The 21,990-nt window shown below is 40.6% G+C and overlaps 1 protein-coding gene across 4 annotated transcripts in view; it reads left to right on the plus strand.

Moving 5' to 3' along the window:
- Slc10a7 (solute carrier family 10 member 7) overlaps positions 1–21,990 on the plus strand; it is a 245,540-nt gene that overhangs the window by 213,304 nt on the left and 10,246 nt on the right. For 3 of the 4 annotated variants that reach the window (XM_040293231.2, XM_078022058.1, XM_021727886.3), the window contains one exon: positions 2,341–2,414. In XM_040293231.2, the coding sequence (XP_040149165.2) occupies positions 2,341–2,414 (74 nt within the window). Of the gene's footprint in view, positions 1–2,340; positions 2,415–5,644; positions 5,809–21,990 lie in introns of those variants that run through there. The other variant, XM_078022059.1, reaches the window with a different exon arrangement.

Here is a 21,990-nt window from a genome sequence, read left to right on the forward strand (position 1 = left end):
TGGATGTGCAAAGTTTCTAACATCTCTTTAATTTCTCCTCTTTCCAAACAATATAAAGTAGAAATATCAATCAGCGTTATTAAATACTTTTAATGTGTCAGATTCCTAACAAATATTGGTTTTCGTCTACACAAAGGTCCTAAGAGGCAGGTAGTATTATTCTCATTTTATATATAAGCAAAAGGATGGTCTGGATTTAAAATCAGGTGTGCTTGCACCCAGAGCATGTGCTGCTCCCAAGCTGTTGGAAGGGAACGTTGACAAGGTCTATTCATCATTCTGAGTCTCCTAGCACCATCTCCTGCTCTTATCCAGGCCCTTCTAGCTCCCGCTTCCTGCATGGCCTCACCAACTTCAGTCTTATACCATACTGGCTGCTTACTTTTGTATGTTTTTTTTTTGGGGGGGGTGCTAGAGATTGAACCCAGGTGTGCTTAATCACTGAGCCCTGTCCCCAGCCCTTTTTATTTTTTTATCTTGAGCCAGGGTCTCACTGAGTTGCTTAGGGCCTTACTTGTTAAGCGTATCTCTGATCCTGTCCTCCACTGTCCCAGGTTCCTCACTGGTTCCCCTCATCCCATCTTACCAAGTCCCCACTCCTGGTCACAAGGCAGGCTGAAGAACCTGCTGTTGGCTAGCTGTCCCCTGCACTCCTGTACTGCAGTGTCACCACCCCCAGCCTCTTAAAGGGTTCTCTGTGTACTCCATCAGCATCCTCCACTCCCTGCCAAGCTAGAAGTGGCCCTTTCCACAATTCCCTCTCTCACACATACCCCACTCTTTTCTCCCTCTTTTATATAAAGTATTCGTTCTACTTTCATCTCTCAGCCCATTCATTTACAGAATTACAGAGGTCCTTCCCATTAGAGCTGCCATGCAGAATAAAGGGGAAGGAAATGTGTCAGTCATGTAGCACAATGTTTAAAAAGTTAAGAGTGGATCACCATATGCACAGGCGAGTCAAATGTGGAAACAAAGCAGTCTTACTGTCCTCGGGTGGTACTCATCTGTGGGGAATCCTCAACTGAGGCGAGATCCCAAAACTCCAGTCAATGTCAAGAAAGAGCTGGAAGGAAGTCTAGCTAGGAAACAGAAATGTGCATGTGTTCTCAGAGGAGAGGAGATCAAGGGCCATTTAAATATTCTCTTAACACCTGCACCTGGAACGAGGGAGAGGAGAGGGCTCTTCTTCCCTCCTGTAAACATTTGACAAAGAAAACAGGAAGTGGGGTTTTTTAGAGATTTTTCTAAATAGTTAAGATTTTTCTCCAGCAAAAGTTATACATGGGAATGAGGAGACTAAGGGAAATGTGGATTCTTTCATTAGAAATCCTTAAAGATCAGGTAGAGGGCTAAATGTGCTACTGTAAAAAGTCCGTTTCTGCACATTTTTCTATGAGCAGACTTTTGTCAGAATTCGAGGGGTAGGGGGGGTGATGAATAAATAAACTCATTATATCATTCAAAGCCTAACTTTCCAGGAAGGAAGAGTTTCTAAAATATAAGGCTACAATACTAATAATAGTCACGTCTAACCTTTTTGGCTTGTGTTCTCTAAACCTTACATTCTAGCATAAGAAATTTGATTATGATATTTAACCCACAGCACTGGCCCCTCATAACAGGCAACCAGTTTTGGCAAGTAAAAATTGTTTTTAACCGATTGTATAACGATAGTAGAACATAGTAGTTGAGAGCACAGGCATATGAGCTAGACTTAAATCCCAGCTCTGTCACTTACTAGCAGGGCCCTGATAAAGTGACACGCCTTCTCTGTGCCTCAGTTTTCTCATCTGTAAATAGGGGTATGATATCTCCTACCTTTTGGGGTTACACACATGCAAAGACCTTTCAGAAGTACCTAATCCCCACCCCAGCAACTTGGAAGAATTAATATATCTGAAAATGCTTCTCCAGAAACAGTATATCTTCATGGCAGCAAACACACATTTAATATCATATTTTGGTAAGAAAAAAAATTTTTTTTATTCCAAAATGCTGGATAATGTCAAGTGGCAATCTAAAGATTTATCCAGAAGAGATCCTTGCTACATTGTTTTCATAAAGCCCGATACCAACAGCTAGGTACATGTGTGATCTTAGGTGACCCCCACACCACGTATTATTAAAGCTATTTTCTTTTCAATGGATAAGTGTCTCAGAAGTGGTTCTCTAAAAAGAAATTTAGACACTTCTGTACATTTCAATCTAGAGTTACTCTGTCACCAAGATTGTTTGAAGGATGTCAACATGAAGGTAGATACTACATTTGATTTAGGATGTTTTAAATAATATTTTATGCAAATATTTTAATAAACCAAACCTTTTTCTTGCTTCTAGGAATAATTCAGGTTTCACACCAGCAGACACAGTGGCTATCATTTTCTGTTCTACACACAAATCCCTCACATTAGGTAAGTGATCCTCAGAGCTAAAACGGTGTATTACCCTCACAGAGTTGCATCTTAAGATACTAAAACTCATACAGAACTCTTCAAATTGAGAGAAATAAGGCATTGTCCATTCTTAGATCAAGAGTATTAATGAAGTGAAGATAGCCATTCTCTGAGATACTGTCATTTGATCAACCAATCTCTGAAGGCCTACAGTTAATACTGTCAGATTTAGCTTCATTTGTAATCATGTATTAATTCTCATAAAAGTTGATAATGTAGAATGTTAACATTAGAGTCGGGGGTGGGGTGGGGGTGGAAGTCTGCTGGGACTGTTTCTAAAAAGGGGTTTACAAAAAATTCCCTTTGGAAGTTTCCAGAGTTGCCCCTGGAAAATGTTAACTTCTTTATTAGGAGCTCAAAGCAAGGTAGGAAAAATGTTATTCTCTTAATTCAATATTCACATCCGCTTGAAATTCATTTTGAAATATTATATTGTTTTCTATAGAGAGAAACAGTATAGTGATCTAATATTTACTCAGTCAAATTAGCACTAAGAGTGAAATAAGTATTTTGACAAAAACAAATTAAGAAGAAAAGTGCTATTTTCTGCTTAGCTTTATCCAATTTAGTGCAGTTATTCCAATAACCTCTTAGACACCCAGAATATATGTTTTTAGTCATTAAAAGTCATTAAGTAATCAGAAACTTTATTGAAATATACATCATACACAAACTCCTTGGGGTGGTAGGCATTTTGTGGCAAAAACTCATATTAAAAATTCCTCTGCATTTTGGCTTCTGACTCACTTAAGAAAATGACATCACTAAAAGAAAGTCCAAATGTAAACTAAAAAGTAAAGAATTTTCAGAATGTTTTTTATTAGTCCTAAATGTATTTGCCTGATAAAATCTTTATCAGTCTGACCAAATTTGGAAATGGTTTAAAAATTGGATTAACCCTTTAATGACCTCAAAGAACTCACCCCATATGTTCCCATGTGTGTTTTTGTGGATGCCATGTCTGGTGTTCTGAGTCTTCCACAAATTAAGGGGCTTGTATAAAGAAAGGGATTCCAGAGGTGGTGAAGAGTCCAGGGATCAGATGATCCCAGGTCCTCAGAGCACCCACTGTACCATGGATGGCCAGTGCGTTCCTGCAAAGGGCTTTTAAACCTAACCCCCTCTTAGGGATTCGCTTTTGACAGTAAAACCAAAGTGGATGATTTAGGGTTTCTCCATGATGTTCTTCTGTGCTGCTAATACTTGATATGCTGAAGAGAGACAGGAAGCATACCCAAGAGGCATACTACAGTGTGATCAGTTTTCTTTGTTTTTTTCTTTTTGTCTCTTCATTTTTCTTAATCCCAAAGCTATATACTCTTCCTTCTTCTGCTTTCTGATATCTCATTTGCAGACAAGCAGGTAGGTGCTCTGAAACCAGATCAAAAGTGGGTTTTTTTTTTTTTTTGCTAAAAAGAGTTGGGTAAACCTGGACTTTTGTTTGATTTTGCAGTGTTCTTCCATAAAACAGGTATTTAGATCTTCCAATATGGTACTCCAATAAACTATTGTGGTATCTGTAACCACATAGTATAAATCCTGGGTTTCTTTCAGCATGACAAATTTAAAGTCTCTTGAACTGTAAGACCTAGATACTTGATCTGGTCTCAGGTTCCTTAGCAGTAAGATTAGAGAATTTTATTTTCAGCTTGATTATCCTGCCATACTTTGATCACACCTGCCTTCCCTCCTCTAGTCTTCTTGGTAGCATTTATGAAAAATGGCCTCTTTGTTGTTCCTCTTGTCTCAGAGAGATGATCCTTATTTCCACTTATATCAATGGATATTTGGATGCAGTTTCTAGAAGAAGTTTATTAAGCCCTATAATTTTACTATGTCCATTTTCACAAGATACAATGCACATTTTCCTCTTCTGGGGACCTGATGTCACTGACACAGAGGATTGACCTGAGCGACAGGCTGATATTTATCATCCTAAGGGAAATTCTTATTTGCATGGAATTGTAAGAACATCACATTGAGTGTGAAAAATTCATATTCCCCAAAGCAGGGAAATTTTTCAAGTAATATGACTCAGTGCTATTTTCTCTCAGATCTCAATACAAAGGTGAAATACAACAGATAATAATGTAGTTTCTGTGCACTTTAAAAACAAACCTTTCCGTTCTGCAATCGCTGCCATAGTATTTCTACTAATGATTTTACATCTACACATGCACTTATGTACACACATATACACATCCAAATAGAATACATGAATCAAGCTTATAAAATACTGTTTATTATTACATCCAATATTTATATATAAAAATAAATCATTGTAAACCAAGTGGTACTCATATAACTAATAAACCAAAGATGAAAACTCTTGCTTGAGAAGCTTTCTGAATATTCTCTTGTGCATACACCTTCAGTTTACTTTATTGTTCTTGCTTCTGCCCTGTCCCAATCCCTTCCACATACTTGCATCTACACACATGCTGAATTTGATTCATTGCTTTTATTAGTGCATTTGCCATTGATTGATTAGTTCTTCGTATTAGTACTTTTTCTATTGATTGATTGCAGATGAAGTGACTATTTGACCTTTAATTATGAGGCTTCCTATTGAAAATGACATTGAGCTATGGCTTCACATAATCCATCTGGAAAGCCTGACATGATGCCATTCCCTGGAGTTCGTTCAGTAAGAAAGAGGAGGCCTGAAGGAAGCGCAGAGCTATCACTGTGCTTCATCTAAAACAATACTACAGGGCTTGTTTGCTGCGCTCCTATAGTTTCAACTCAGGGTTGGAGGCAATTTTATATTTTGTCAAGACAGCATCACTTGCTGTGGGTTGCCATAGAAGCCACGAACTCTCCCAAATTATTCTCTAGTTTGATGGTGATATTTGTACAATAGCAAGAAGATATTATATGTGGTAAAGATGGAAAAACAGCTTGCACCCTGGTTAAGAATGGCTCGGTGCACAGTCAGTCAATAGATTTCATTAAGAAAGAAATTACATCCCAGATATCCCATGGAATTGGTGTTCTACTTATCATTTTCTCTTGAGTATTTAAATCGTTTTGCTTAGAGTTTCAACATATGTAGAAATTTTTCTCACTACACCTAGAAAGAGACTGTTTCAGGATGTTTGAGGTTCTTAAGTCAAGCATATGTTTATGTTAGTTTTCAATTTTTTTTAAAAGAGAGAGAGAGAATTTTTTTAATATTTATTTTTCAGTTCTCGGCGGACACAACATCTTTGTTTGTATGTGGTGCTGAGGACCAAACCCGGACTGCGAGCATGCCAGGCGAGCGTGCTACTGCTTGAGCCACATCCCCAGCCCTAGTTTTCAATGTTTTTTGAGTAGCAAAATGAAAGTACACAAGACTATTGACAGCCAATTATATATTGCCAGTTTTTTGTTATTTGTAAATGCATTTCGAAATTCAATGCATGCAATTTCAATTCTAGAATGTCATGAGATTTACTAAATGTTCAATACATGTCCCATCCACCCCCAGTGCTAGGGGTTAAACCCAGGGTGCTCTATTACTGAGCTACAGCCCCAGGACTTTTTTTTTCCCACTTTTTAAAATATTTTATTTTGATACAGAGTCTTCCAAAAAAAAACTATTGCTCAGGCTGGCCTCAAATTTGTAGTCTTCCTGCTTCAGCCTACTGAGTTGTAAGATGGCAGGCATGTACTTCCCCACCAGCTGTCCTGGCTTTTCTGGACATGTGTACAAAGGCAAATTAAGGTAGCTATTCCTCATGTCTATACTTCATTGTGGGTCTGTGGTCACACTTACATGGCTGACAAGAAACTATGCATTATGCTAAAAGCATGTAGCATTTTTGTTGACATATGATTCAGGCAAGAGTGGAAAGAACACAACCTGATTCTAGCCTGTGTTCCAGTTCCTGTCCTTTTACAGCAGTTGGAACAAACCACTGAACTGCTGTTGGTCTCATTTACCCATCTGTACTATGAGAAGATGGGCAAAATGATATTTTCTTCCAGGTTTAAGTTTCTGTGAGTCTACAATTGATATTTCTGTCCTATGAAATAACATTTCTCTGTATTCAAAGGAAAGGAACTCTTGAAAGGAATAGTTCTGTAAATAGTGTCACAGGAAAGGAAATATGGCTGGTGCTACTTCCTACATAGGTCAGAACATATCTGCACTCTCCGAAGAGTTGTTTGAGAGATAGAATGTTAAGGGGATTTTCTTTTCAGTTTTAATTGGAAGTTTTTCAGAAATGTTAAAGTACAACCTACAATCTGGGCCAAAAGTATCACTTAACAACATCTGAGTCACCTTCCCAAGAGGAAACAGAATTGAAATACCATTGAAATTGAAAGTTTGCTTTTCTGGTATTCTTTCACACCAAAGCTTATCTGAGATTCTATTAACACATGAAGATTATCTTAACAAAACTACCCCACAATTGCACAGTAGTTTCTGAAAGCAACCTATGTTACCTAACAATCTTGAATTATTAGCAAATCAGTAATTATCTCACCTTGCATATGAAGAATTGAAAGCATAGAAAAAACTGTTAAAAACTTATCTCAGATCATGTAACTTAGAGAGTCTAAATTCCAGTCTTAACTTTCAGAATTGAACATGGTTATAGGGTATGAAAGCACTTTGAGCAAAGAATAGATTCTAAGTTCTAGAGATGTGAGATCTTGGCATGGGTTTGAAATGTTCTGTTACTTGCTCAAAAAGGAAAATTGTTTCTGAATACACTGCTGCTTGTAAGACAGCTTCAAAATTTAACATCTGCATTTGTTCCCATGAACATGTGTTTCCATGTGGCCCAATCATGAACTGGCACATGTTCCTTATATTTACTTTATTTTAAACAAAAGGTTATATGCTACTTACAATGGGTCTCGGTGAGCCAGCCTCACCTTTTATGAGGCTACACTGTCTGCACTCTGATCTCGAAAAGAGCCACAGTGCTGTTTGACAATACGCTGTTAAAGTGGAAATGGAAATCCAGAGTCAAGACAGAAAATAGAATCTTTGGAGTATAGCCCATAAATATATTCCTGCCCTGCAGTTTGCCTCTGTTTACAGTTCTGAAAGGAAAAGCAGTGTGGGAACCTCTGCCATTTGACAGATTCTTAAAGACACCATTGAAATCATGAATCCTGTAGATTTTGCCACCAGGCTAAAGAAAGTTAAGGAGCGTCTGTCAGCATGTGCTATTTCTCAAACAAAGTAATGTACTTATCTTCCTGAGAAGTTTCTGAACTATTTTACTTTAGATTTTTTATTAAATTTGATGTCTCAAAATCATTGCTAGCATACCTAGGTTTGTGATCAAAATTAGGGAAGACCCCAGGGTTCCAGATCTTGGGTCACAAGGATGAACTTAAGATAATAAAACTCATTTGAAGGATCCCAGCCAGGCCCTCACATATTATTCATCTTAATGATATTCCAGATGTTTGCCAGTAGATCCAAAGCCTGCTACCACACACTTCTCCTCCTGCTCTCTTTTCTAGACCAGGGGCTAGAAAATGTTTTAAACTACAACATACACTTAGAAATGCATCTTATAATGTGATCCAGTGATTAGTGATTTTGCAACTCACTAATAGGTTCTAATCTAAAGTCTGAAAAATACAGTTTATACCTTGCTTTGTGAGATTTCATCCCCTTTCTTAAGAGTTACCATTAGGCTATAGCTCCAGCTATCCTTCCCTTTGTCACCTGACTCTACCCACAGTTCTGATTTAGAAAAATCAGAGCTAAATTATGTCTTAGAGTAATTATTGAGTTAAGTAATATAAGATTACTTTTATTTAGATTATTATTTAACTTATGTAAGAGAGTTTCTATACCTTTTGTTGCTCTATTCAATGTGTTTTCAGTCGCAGTAAATAATATCAGCAAACTTCAAGTGGGTACTTCACAGGCCAACATTGCATCAAGTACTGTTAGGGATGTTATTTGCTTTAAAATATTTTTGTGTTGTGACAGTGTGGCAGTTTTGCATGTACTATTTAATTTACACTTCAGCACCAGGGACAGCCAATTGCTCTAATAGAAAATTCTCACTGGAGTGTTCAGCTACTGTTTATCAGAAAGGAAATACTCCAAGGGCAGCTACAACAAATACTTTTGTTGTCTATCTGTCTAACAGCTAGAGACTTTACTAATTAGCATAATGAATTCAGAAGTAGGTTTTGATTGGTGAAATACTGACATGCTGCTTTACATGATAAATGTAATAAATGGGTTCTCATTAGTATGCGGACTGCCTAAAAACTTTAGAAACACTTACCACTTGCTAGAAGAATCTAGCAAATTCCACAGCCTGCATATGAAATCCTCAGGGTTGTGCTGAAGGCTTGATCCCTCCTGGGTTTGTGTTCAGCTCAGGTGAGGAGGAGCTGTGCTTGCCTGAGGCTGACTGAAAGGAGCACCCATCCTACACTGGAATGTAACAGTGTGGGGGCTTTGAGAGACCCCTCATGCATGGTGCTGGAGGCACCTGAAAGGACAGGGCTGGGACTGCCAGTTTACAGGATAGTTTGCACTGCCTATTTTTGTACTTGGATGGTAATACATATTGAGTTAAAAAAAAAAAAAAAGATGCCTGGATGGGGGCATTTCCTTTCATTGAAGCCTGCTGGCACAGTGGTAGAGGTGTGCTAACCTTTACCGACCCTGAACTTCTCTGGCCCCTGCACATTAGACATTGGCTACCTGGAAAAATCTGAAAGTTGCACACCAACTAGAGGTCACTTCCCTGAAGTACTTTGCATGCACCAGCTCACGTGACTCCCACAGTCACCCCAGATAACAACAATGAAGTTCATAGTGACAAGTAACTTTCTAAGACACATGATCCCAAATGGCAGAGCCAGGACTTGACACAGGTCTGACTGTGAGCCACTGCGCTGAGCCACAGAGAGAGTGGCTCTGCAGAAAGCTCCCTGCTCAGTGAGCCTCTCAGTCCTGCTGTCCACTCACCATGAAAAGTTCAGGCCACATGATCTCTGAGCCCTTTTAGTTCTGTCATTTGATAGTTTTCTAATGGCAAAAGGCTGAAGTATTTAGTTTTAGAACCTGGGGCCCCTCACGTGGACACCATAGATTTCATACTCCCCAAAGAATGGTCCTCAAACTTATAGTGAATGCTTCCTAAAAAAAATAAAATAAAAATCAGGCCTTGGCTTGGGCCTAGTGATTCAGAATTTTTAAGGATAAGACTCTGAGATCACAGACTTCAAAAGATTACTGTGTGCCTTCAAGGGTGAAAACTGCCCTGTGACACACACCCAGGATCACCTCACAGCCTCCAGAGACACTGGCCCCTGCCCCGAACCCCTTAGGGAAGCCCAGTCAGGCTTCATGAAAGTGCGTTTTGATGATGGTGGGACAAGTTTGAATGGTTGGGTTTTTTTTACTTTAGCCTGGCCTTCCTATAAGCCACTTTTAGAAATTTATTTCCTCATCATTAGTCAAAAAGAGATACTTAGGACATAAGTGCTCATAACACACTACTAAATGCTGTTTAAAAGTAAATAAACAATAGGGCTGGGGCTGTAGCTCAGTGGTAGAGCGCTTGCCTTGCACATGTGAGGCACTGGGTTTGATCCTCAGCACCACATAAAAGCAAATAAATTAATTAAAATAAATAAACAAACAATAAAAATTAAAAAGAAAACAGCTCAGTAGACCTGAACCCTCATTTCCAGGAACTGCCCACTTCCTTGTTCCTTGATGTCAGTGTGTGATGTTGTGGTCCTAAGAAAGGTAAAACCCTGACTCAAGTCTTTCTGGTCTGTAGGTAGGTTTTCATATTTTTGCCTAACTTCAGATACCCTTTCAAGTTCCCTTTGTGCCAATCCAGTTACCTAAGCATGTGCATGTGAAAGTGTGCTGGTGTTTCATCAGATACAATTCAAACAAAAGAAAATCATCCATTTCACATTCATCACACCTAGCACTCATTCCAGAAGTGGGTCTCATTTTCCTTAAGACCACATCTTCCTCACAGGCTAAGGGTAAAATTGAAGCTTACTTAAAATAATTTCAGAATGCCTTATAAGTTATCCTTATATAAAACTCTCTATGGAAGGAAGTATGTATGATTTTCCAAAAACCCTCTCAGAGCTGTAGATACCGTGGGCAGATTTAAGAGAGAGAGAAGACGACAGAATCCCTGCAATCCAAACATCTCTGGAAGGGCAGCAAATTGTCGTGGTCATGTGGAGAATACGCGTAAGCACATGAAGGCAGCGGAGGTGGGGGAGGCGGTGGGGAGGAAGGCTCAGACCCCATGCCTTGCCACTCTTAAAAAAAGTTTCAGAAGTGCCCAGACCTTCTCCTGAATGACTCTGCGTGAGCCCCTTCCCTGGTCAGTCCTGTAAACACTAAATCTGAACCCAAAACTACTTCTAATAATAACAACAGTAGCGGCCTGGTAGCTGGGGGTGTTGGCTCTGTGTCAGGCACTAGGTACTTCCACTCTTTGTCTCATGTGAACTTATAGCCACACTTAGAGGTGTTTTGTTTTGTTTTACCCTCATCTTGAGCAGATGTACAAACCAAGGGGTACTGAGGTGAGATCACCCTATCGCCTAGCTGGTAGGTGGCATAGTCAGAATCTAAAAGAGGGTCCCTGACATCAAAGTCCACATCCTGGGCTTGGGGTGTAGCTCAGTGGCAGAGCACTTGGGGTGTAGCTCAGTGGCACACACAAGGTTCTGGGTTCCATCCCAAGCACAGCACCACAAAAACAAATTTCCATCACATCAGAAATACCTAAAAGCAGCAAGCATATCAGCTGTCTGCTGTCCACTCAGCCTGAACGATGGAGCAAGGGCAGGAGGGGCCAGGTGTCTCCTGAGCTTACCTGCAGTTATCACCCAACAGCCAGTGGCAAGGAGCTGTGAAAAATCCCATGTATTCCGCAGTGACACCTCAAACTGTATACGGACTCTGTGGCACTTTGTACTTTGTAATGTCAGCTCTTGGTGTTAAAATCTTTTAATTCCACAGTTTCATATTCATTTCAAACTAAAACACACCCTGTCATAGTCAAAAGTATCTCTAAGGAATGCATTTTACACATTAGTGATTAGCTCATGTGCCCTAAGTCATATACAGCCCATATTTCCAAGCGGGTAAGTCCACAATCAGTAAGGGGAACATGTGCTGTCATCCTGCGTCGTGTCCTCTCTGAAGAGGCCTTGACCATGGCCAGAGAGCCAACGGTATCCCATTTCCCAGGACTTCCCATTCATCAGCACCTTCAATGTCAGTTGCAGAGGGATTTGTTTATTATTATTAATATTTAGAAAGTTTGCCTCTAGCATACTAACGTGTGCATTACAGATCGGCTCTTGTTTACTGTCTTGAAGTGAAGAAGCTCACCCAGGAGATCCCACTCACTTGAAGGCGTATCTCGGTCTCAACTTGCAACCAGAGTTGGATGAATAACAATCCTCCTTTCCACATTGCATCTCTCCAATTATTTATTTGTTCACATCTCTTCCCAGAAGTTCCCTTAATCGAGCCAGACACTATAAACCAGATCGTGTGTATTTAATGACAGCCAGTGTCTTGGTTCTCTACAGTAAAGAAAAAACGAACTTGCAGCTGCAAAGCAAGGGACGGGCACACATCTTCATCCCCATCCACAGCCCATCCAAACAGCTCCAGCCACAAATTAAAGTTGGCTGCACACTGGTTAAAGCTGTGGGGTACCCAGTAGGTTTTTGACAAGTTACCCTGGGGGTGGGAGGATACATAAAATCAAACACAACTCAAAAGTGGCTGGGCCCAGAAGCCAGTAGGTTTGGAATGTCATCTGTATTGAAACTGAGCATGCTGATGGCATTGTAGTGGTGACACCTCGCACAACAACCTTTGCTGCAGGTTTGCTCTATAAAGACGCTAATGAAGAGATACTTTGAAAGTCTGCATTCATCCATGCATTCATTCTTTCATCAAGTGTTCAGTCAGTGCCTACTATGTGTTGGGCTCTTTGTAGGCCCCAGAGGTACAACAGGGAACAAAACACAAAAAAGTTCTTGCCCTGCCAGGTGCAGTGGCACTTGCTGATGATCCCAGTGATTCAGGAGGCTGAGACAGGAAAATCTCAAATTCGAGGCCAGTCTCTAAAACTTCATGAGACCCTCAGCAATTTAGTAAGACCCTGTCTCAAAAAAAAAAAAAAAAAAAGGACTAGGGATGTCGCCCAGTGGTAAAGTACCCCTGGGTTTAATCACTAGCACCAAAAAGGAGCAATAAAATTCTTGCCCTTTCCAGTGGGGATAAGTAAACAAACCCTTAGGTGTAGAACACATCTGTGTTAGTCAGCTTTTTCTCTGCTGTGATCAGAAGACCTGACAAGAACAATTTTAGAGGAGGAAGAGTTGATTTAGGGGCTCATGGTTTCAGAGATCTCAGTCCATAGAAAACCAGCTTCATTTCTTAGGGCTTGAGCTGGGGCAGAACACCGCGGTGGAAGAAAGTGACCCAGGACACAATCAGGAAGCAGAGAGGGAGCTCTGTTCAACAAAGACAAAACATATACTTCCCGGAACTCACCTCCTTCCAATGCACCCTACCTGCCTTTAGTTACCTCTCAGTTAATCTCTATCAGGGGATTAATTCACTGGTTGAGTTATGACTTTAATAATCCAAACATTTCACATGTAAACCTTCTCTCATTGTCTCCCATGAGTTTTGGGGGGACACCTAATATCCAAAACATAACATCCAATGGTGATGTTCTGGAGAGAAATAACAGGAAGGAGGATAGATAGAGGGCCTGGGTGGAAGTAGAGAAGTTTGGGGCTTAAAGGGTGCCATGGATCAAAGATCTGAAGGAAAAGGAACCGAACATGTAGATATTTAGGGGAAGGAGACCAGCCAGAAGTCCCCAGTGTGCTTGGTGTGGTTGAGGAGAGAGGTAGAACAGTATTCAGGAAGCAGACTGCAGGGGCAAGAGAGAACAGTGGGTTAAGGTAATGGGCGAGGGGGTCTGTGACATTGGGTTAGGACTCAGGTCATTGTATAGATTTACTTTTTGCTCAGAATGAGAGGGAAAGCCATTGGGTAAGTGACAAAATCATACTGTCACTTTGAAGGGATGCCTGGGGCTCTCCTGTGAAGTATAGATGGGTTGGGTGCATGGAAGGGTGGAACAGAAAGAAGTGGAAGGACTAGTTAAGTGATCTGAATCCAGACAAAAGCAGAGGGTGGTTGAGTGGAGTGTAACAGCGGTGGAAGAGGCAAGAAGCCTTACATTATGGCTGCATTTTAAACACAGAATTAATGGGAATTGCTGCTGAGCTGGAAATATTGGAAGAATTAAAAGATCCTACAAGGGTGGGGTTACCATGTACTGGATGAAGGGAGCCGTAGAGGCACAGATTTGGGTGGTGGAAGAGGGATGTGGGAGCAGGTCAAGAGTTCAGTTTGGAATGTGGAAGTTTGAGGTTCTCTTCCACATCTGGTGCAGTCTGGAGCTCTGTTCCTGGCTGGAATGTTCAGACTGTATTATTTTAAGCTGTTGGACAGGATGAGATCACTCAGAGAATGGACAGATGGAGGGGAAAGAGCTCTGAAGACTGAAATCCTGACATTCCTCAGAGGATATGGAAGTATTTCAATAATAAAATGATAGAAAGGTTCAAATAAGCCAGACATAGATATCCAAGCTTGCAAGCCCATATTTTTGTCCTATGTCACAAGGTCAAAGTGAACATTGTACCAGAAAGTAGATGTGAAAACATGTCAAATGTTGAAAGGTAGGCCTGGCATTTATTTAGTGCCTACTATATACTACACATTGGATTAAATACTTTGCTCGCCTTATTATCTCATGTAATCATCACAACAATCTATACAATAATTATGACTGATCTCACTATCCAAACTGGAAAACCAAGCCTCGAAGAACCCAAATAATTCATCCCAGTTCCCATCATGAGTAAATGGCAGAGCTGGCCTACAGTGGCCCATCCGTCTACCTCAGAGCCTTCATCCTCTGCCTCCTTAGCAGACCTGGCTTTTTAACCTGTCCCAGGATACACTCACCTGGGAGCTCTCCAGGGACAACGTTGCCAGGACCTCTCCCCCCCACCCAGGCACCCCCTCTCAGGATAGATCCAGACATTGTCATATTCTTAGAAGCCACCCAGCAGTTCTGCTGTGCATCTGAGGCTGAGAACCATCACATTAGACACCTTGACTGTACTTGTCTTTATGCTCCTCCGTGTTCCGAGAAGAATGCAAAGTAGGACTTTGCCCACTCACGTGTTGACAAAGATGACCATTCTCGTTCGCAGGAGTCTGTGAGAACGAGAATTCTCTGTATCATGATTAAATATGATGGTTAAATATTCAAAGGAGAAAACAGGAAATTAGAAAAACATTTCCCAAAATGACTCCTAAGATTCTCTTCTTTCTCTGCCAAGAAGTCTTCTAAATGGGATCTTTAATCTCCAACTTTCAGCTCATTGAGGCTGAATGAAGATAGGAGGTATGTTATCAGGATATTTATCATCTGGCCAAGAGAAACCACATATTTCTGAGTCAAACTTTTCAAGAGAGATGGATCTAAGGTTAAACTCTGATTTTTATTCCCCAGATCAAAACTGCCATATTCTTGTAACTCAGAAGAGAGGTCTTGTGAGGCTTTTGTTCATCACAAACACGGTGCCATAAGGAAGATGATCCAGGGCCATGCTGACAAAATAAAATAGATATTAAATGTAGTCAGTGTGAATTTGGGTCACAGCTTTCTCACAATTACCACTTAACAGGAGAAGTCCCATTGACTACTGATAAAAAGATTATCAATGCTACATTTTAGGGAGAACTAAGTTTAGATGGTGTAGGTGGTGGCAAAACCTATAGCTCATATCACACCGTCAGCTTCTCTTCCCCTCAGACTTAAAATGTTCAAGTGGGTTGTTTTTTTATTTATTTTTTATTTTTTGGTTACATTAAAAACACATCTAAAACATTCTGTAATATAAGATAAAGCTTTCCAGAGCTAGTCAGATGGAACAGTTCTGTGTTGGTGACCATGTTAAATATATTCTTGTGACCTTGTGTTATTTTTGTCACATGAAATTCTCATTCTGTTTTTGGTGTTTTCACACCTTGGAGTGTGAACATTATCCAGATTTTCTCTTTCAAAAACTAACAACTCTTCATTCACAGCACAGAAAAGGAGGAAAGTAATCTCACTACTTCCTGCCCACCTTGTCTCCATAAACGTGGCGGCCCCTCCTGGAAGACATAGCCAGTATTTGAATGAAGACTTCATAGTTCAGTTCTTTAATTCATTCTTGAATTCCCTGTTTGCTAATTACTCCTACAATGCTGTCAGACAGGTGAGGGGTGTACCTGCTCTTCTGAGGCAGAAACCTTCAATTGGTAGAGTTAAATGTTTCATTGTTAGCATCTGGTGAGCCGGCTCAGACCATTCATTAAACATCTTTTCCAATCAGAACATACCTGTTTCAAAAGAGAAATAACACCAGCTGCTCATTTTGGTCTTTCTTGCTTCTTTATTTACACAAAACTTTCAGCAAAGTGATAGGATTACAGGCCAGGTAATTGTAGGTTGAAACCCAATCTTTAATTTTCCTAATGGGCTGATTCAAGTCATCAACCAACCTTCATTCAAAGAAAGTAAAAGCCTGCCAGGCTTTAAGTAGCTTTGTCCAAAGACACACCCTCTTTCTTTCAAGCCTTTCTTACGCAAATATTATTTTCTTTAGTTTTCCACCTTCCATTATTCTGCTAGCATTTTCAAGCATCCCTAACTCCAGGATTCCTAAATACTCTAACAAATTACAATTCAGACACTTTGCTGGTGAAAGCACCAACTCTGGAGCCAGTCTGTCTGTATTCTAGCTGCGACCTATTACTGGCTGTGTGTGGCCTGGGCCAGTTTTTTTGGTTTTGTTTTTTTCCTGGTAGGGGAGCCTGGGGATTAAACCTAAGGGCTCTTAACTAGTGAGCCACATCCTAAAGCCCTTGTTTTGTTTCTCTGAGACCAATCTCACTAAGTTATTTCAGGTGCTAAGTTGCTGAGGCTGGCCACAAATTGAAATCCTCCTGCCTCAGCCTCCCAAATCACTACTATGCCCAGTGGCTTGGGGCAAATTTTTTATTTTAAATTAAAATTTTAATTTTAATGTCTCAGTTTCCTCATCCAAGAGATGGGGATGGTAATGGTAGTTGTGTTTGCATTGTGGGTGAGAAGAGGGAATAAGTTCATGTTTGTATGCTCTCAGAACCATGCCTGGAACATGGTAAGCACTGTATAAGTATGTGCTACAATCACTATTCTGCCCTACCAACAGTAAATGAAAACGAAAAATATTCATGAGCTCCAGATATGGCTTCTGAAGTCTTGTGTAAGGTGTGATCGTCAAGAGACTAAAATGTGGATACTGCTCTTTTTACTAAAGGTCTCAATTACTGGAAAGATTAATAGGACTTCCCCTTAACGTTTCTGGAAACTTCCAGTCTAGAAGGCTTAAGGTTCTACTGAATCCCTGAGGAAGGTGGGACAGGATGCCACAGATCCTATAATCCACTCTCGTTGCCCCCCACCTAGAATGATTGCCCTTTTGCTCAAATTCTCAAAGCTTTTTAATGCACCATTGCCATGACTTACAGTTTGTGCTGCCTTACCCATTACCCATCTAGTTTATAACCCTGTTTGTTAATCTTCTTTCTTTTCTAGGCCTAATTTTTCTTTTTTAGGTAAAGGAATCTTTTTTGAATTCTGGTTTTGAAATATGAATGAAAGATAAGTCTCTTAGAAAAGCTATACATAAATATCAATTTAGAAATTCAATAGCTCCGGCCTCCACCAGAAAAGAAATCTGGGCCTAAAATCTTTCCCAGTGCAGAGGACTAGGGCTGGAGAGCAGTACCAAAACTCCATGGGGAAGCTGGCCCTGGGGACAGCACAGTGTGTGGGTCATGTGTGCAGCATGTTGGGATGGCGACTCCTGTGTGGATTTCAAAGTGTCCCTTTGCTTCTCAGATGCTGCCTACAGAGAGAGCCACGTGACATTTTTCAGGTCTCAAAGGCTAGAAGTTATGGTGCCATTTGCCCATATCTGTAAGACTGATGCCAGGTTATCCTGTTTTCCAGCCAGAGATCTAGCAAGGGCACGTGTCAGACATCCCTGAGCTGCTGTGTCATTGTGTTCAGCAGTTTGGAAACGCTGCATCTTCCTGGATCCCATGAATCCAACCCTGGAACACTGAGAAAACCACCAGGGAGCTCTAAGTCGTGTACATCATTTAGCCACACCTCATTTTGGACAATTTTGTATTAAGAGGATAAAAATGGTTTTTTTCTGTGTTTCATAAAACAACAGTAAGGCTCTGATGCTGTGGTGGGTCACACCCAAGACAACATGGAGGAGTTTCAGAATACCAAAAAGAGGAGGAAAGCAAGTAAAATGTAAACCTCTGGCGATGGTATATTAAACTGCCTTTGAGAATTTAAGCACAAGACCAATCACATGGAGGGGGGAGACAATGAAAGCAGATCATATGATCTGTGATTTCCTGTCCCTCTTCCTAAGGAGTTCTGGAGAAAGCTGACTTGCTGTACTTTAGAAGTTTCCAGAATGGTGTGGGGGAAGTCTCAGCATAGCCAGCATGATGGCCAGAATGGAATTGTCGGGGCCATGCAGTCTGAACACCACCTGATCCTAAAAGCAGCAGGCCTCTGATGGACTCCAAACCAAGCCATACCCACCAACCTGGAAGTCGGTGGCGACCCTTCTTTTTATACCTTCTAAAAGGGAGACAGAAATTAAAATAAGCCAGACTGCTCACTAAATCTATTTTAACTTAACAGCTTTTGTTCGACCCAGTAGTGCTACTTTTTCTCTCTGCCTGTATCCTGATTTTGTTACTGGGAGTTCACCTGACTTTGACACTGAGCTCTCTACCCTCCTTCCCTGAGGGCAGAGGTTGTCCATGGATCCACTGCACCCAGAAGAGTGCCTGGCACATAATATACTTACTGTGTACAAAGTATTGGCATTAGTTCACATACCTTTTATTTAAAACAAACAAACAGACTTATAAAACAGGTGCATGTTACAGATGCGAAGGTTCAAAACCTTCCCAGGCAAGGTCACACAGGTGACCAGTGGTGACAAGGGATTCCAATCAGGACTCTGCCTCCTGCTCCAGGTTTCACCATGCTGCACTGTGCAGCCTCATCATGTGGGCCACTGAGACCATAACTGGTACCTGTGCATGAAGGGACAGCTGTTATTACTGTTTTCGGACAATCCTTGGCCTGTTTTTGGACAATCCTGAAAGCCTTTTCTAGCCCGATTCCAAAATCATGGTTATACCTTATCTTGGCATCGTTTCATGATTTAGTCAGTGAGGCACATCGTGCAGTGAGCTTGACTTTCTGTGACTATTCTCTGAAGAGAAGGTGTGGGTGCCTGTGCACGTGCACAAGGGTGAGTGTAGTGGGCAAAGGGACACAGAAATTGGTATTGAGTGACATCTGAAAAGAGTAGCTGTGTTCCTTGAATAGGGATTGCCTCCCAATGAGCTTTAAAGACAAACAAGAGCTTTTCTGAGAGCTTCACCAAAGAGGAAGAAAGAGAATTCAAATAACAAGAGATAGGACATTTGGATAGTAAACTTATGGATGTTTCTAACTAAGAAGAAACTAAACAAAAGTGGAAAATCACCATGACAACTGAAAAGAGAAGCAACTGGATTCCCGATTTGCCAGAAGCTCCCTTCAGAACTCAGTGAGACTGGGAGAGAGCATTTAAATGGAAAACAAGTGAATTCAGGCGGATGAATCTTTGAAAGACAGGAAATGATCCAGGTGATTGGAGTATACTATCCTATCTCTTAGCTAAGTGGGAAAGTCAGTGCAAGATTGACTCCAAGAGACAAAGAGTGGTTTTCAGTTTATTTCTTTTCTTACTCCACCTCAGTACTCATTTCAAATTTTGTGTTCTTGGTCAGTCCAACTTCTTTCCTTCCTGCCATAGCACATATATTTTTGTTCCATGAAGTATATTCCTCTCCCGGAGGAGTGTATGAAGGCATTCTCCTTAAAGTCTAGTGAAGCAGCTAGTGTTTAGTCTAAATCCTGTCTTTTTGATCCACATAGGAAACATTAGCACCTATTCTTAAATAATCAATTATTAATATATCATGCACTAACCCCATGCCTAAATGTTGCAAGAGATTTGAAGAAAGATGTGCATTGCCTGCATGCAGGGAAATCAAAAGTATGCCAAAGAAAATACTGGCAACATAATCCAAATATTAAATTATATGATGCAACTAGGAAGAATTCCTCCTTCAGAAGACAGATCAGTATGAAGGTCACCTTTGTGGCAGAGGAAAATATAAACTGAGCTTTGGTGAATTCGCAGTGCTTAGGTGCATAGAGGGAAAGGCAGATATCCAGGTGGAGCTTGGCTTTTACCAAGACACAGAAGGACTGTGGCTGAGCCAGTGATAGCAGTTGGCCATTGAAAGTGTGGCTTAATGGCATCAACATAGGTTAGTGATTAAACATACTGGGGCCACTACCAGATGTATGACTTAGGCAAGTTACTTAACTGCCCTAAACCTCCGTTTTCTCATCTTTCGGTGGGAAAATTGCTATCTACTTCATGGGTCCGTGGTCAGGATTAAATGTGCTTAGCATACAGTAGCACTTACAATGGTGGTGGTAGTGATTATCCTTTACTAAGTTGAACAGGTAGAAAATTTGATGAATGGGCCCTGGAAAGTCATTGCAGTTCTTGAGCAGGGTGTTGGCTTTAATTAATGTGGGTTGGGGGAAGATTAATCTGGCTGTGCTTTGTAGGATTGATGAGGGGAAGAGGCTGAAGACAGGGATTTGTGTCGGGCGGCCATGGCGTGCTCTTGGCTTGATTTTATGAGGAACTGAATTAAGAAGATGGCAGTGATATCTGAGGGGGAAAGGGAAATGAGGAAATAATCCATAGAATTCCACGACTTGGTCTAGAGGCACAAAGAAAGGGGCTCCTCACCGGTGATCCTCAAGTTTCAAGTTGTAGAAACTGAGTGGCCCAGAGATAACAGGGTTTGTTGATGCACACACCCAGCAGACAGGGAAAACAGAGGTGGCCAGGGCAAGAGCTACCAGAAAACAACACCAGGAGTGCAAGGACCCTGTCTGCGTCCTCCTTCTGTCCCTAACAGCCAGGAAAGTCACTCACAGATAGCAGAAGCTCAGAAAGACGGGGGGTTTGGTGTTGGTGGTGGTGGTGGTGGCTTTTTGGCTTTTTAATGAATGAGTAGTGGGAATTTGTCCATCTACAAATACTGTAAGAAAGCTCTGACAACGATGTAAAGTGGATACTTATTATTTTATAAACAATGGAGCAGCCTTCCATGGGGGTGAAACAAAAGTCCATACTGAATCTGGGAAGGAAAATATCTGTTTCTTAAGGAAAAAAAAAATTAAAACCATCCATCTAACAGAAAGTAGTAATTGTTGAAACTTGAACATAGATACAAAGGGAATTTTCTAATTCAGAGAACATAAAATAAGCATATTTAAAATAGGGGGGGGAAAACTTGTTCTTGTGCGTATTGTTTCATCCTTACCATCCTGGGTATAGGATAAAAGAAAACCCTTACTTGCTTGTTAGAAGAAGAAAGCTCTTACTTGAAGTTCCTACTTGGCAGATGTCAGTTGAAAGCTCTGCTTATGGAATATGCTGCAGTGTCAAACTCTGTTGGATAATTTTAGACAAATGTGTCATGTGTGACATGGAAATATGGCATGCTGTACATTAGTGATTTCCCAAGTGTTTGGATCAGGTAGTAATGTGCTGCGAAAGTGCTCTTTATCTATCCACACAGTGTACTTGTAGAGCAATGGGAAAATGCTTTTGGTGGAAATTACTTTAGTCAGAAAAGGAATCCATTTACAATATGCGCCTTCTAACATCTTTCAGACAATGCATTGTATTAAAGAGGCATTTTTTGATTAATGTTTTATAAACATTTTTCAGCATGACAGCTTAAAGTCCCTGTAAAATTGTAAATGCGTGCATAGTGTTCACTTCCATAAAGTCAAATGCCATCTCATAAAGTCTAGTTGAATCCTGTCAACCATGGTGACACAGAATCAGTACCTGGGAGCATTAAAATTAATTTGCTTCATTTATATTACTGCAGTGATAGCAAGATGAAAAGAATCCTATATTTAAATTTTACTTTAAAAAGAAAACTCTTTCTAGTAAGTTTGTTTGGGTTTTTAAATTATTGCTATTTTTTTCTAATTAACAAATGTGGAAACGGGGTGATAGTCTGCACAGTAACTTTATGATAGAATCTGGAAAACATACAGATCCATCCATCTTTTGAGCACCTACTGTGTGCTCAAAGATGAAGAAGAAACAGTTGCTGATCCAAAGAAGCTTGTGGCTTGGTGAGAGAAATTCAGGATTCAAGCCATGATTGTAAGTTCAAGGCTAGAACAGGGGAACATGAAATAGAAGGGATCCAGGTCAGCACTGGATCTTCAGGGGGGCTTCCCAG

The sequence above is a fragment of the Ictidomys tridecemlineatus genome, chromosome 9 (genome assembly GCF_052094955.1).
Source record: "Ictidomys tridecemlineatus isolate mIctTri1 chromosome 9, mIctTri1.hap1, whole genome shotgun sequence".
Classification (NCBI taxonomy): domain Eukaryota; kingdom Metazoa; phylum Chordata; class Mammalia; order Rodentia; family Sciuridae; genus Ictidomys; species Ictidomys tridecemlineatus.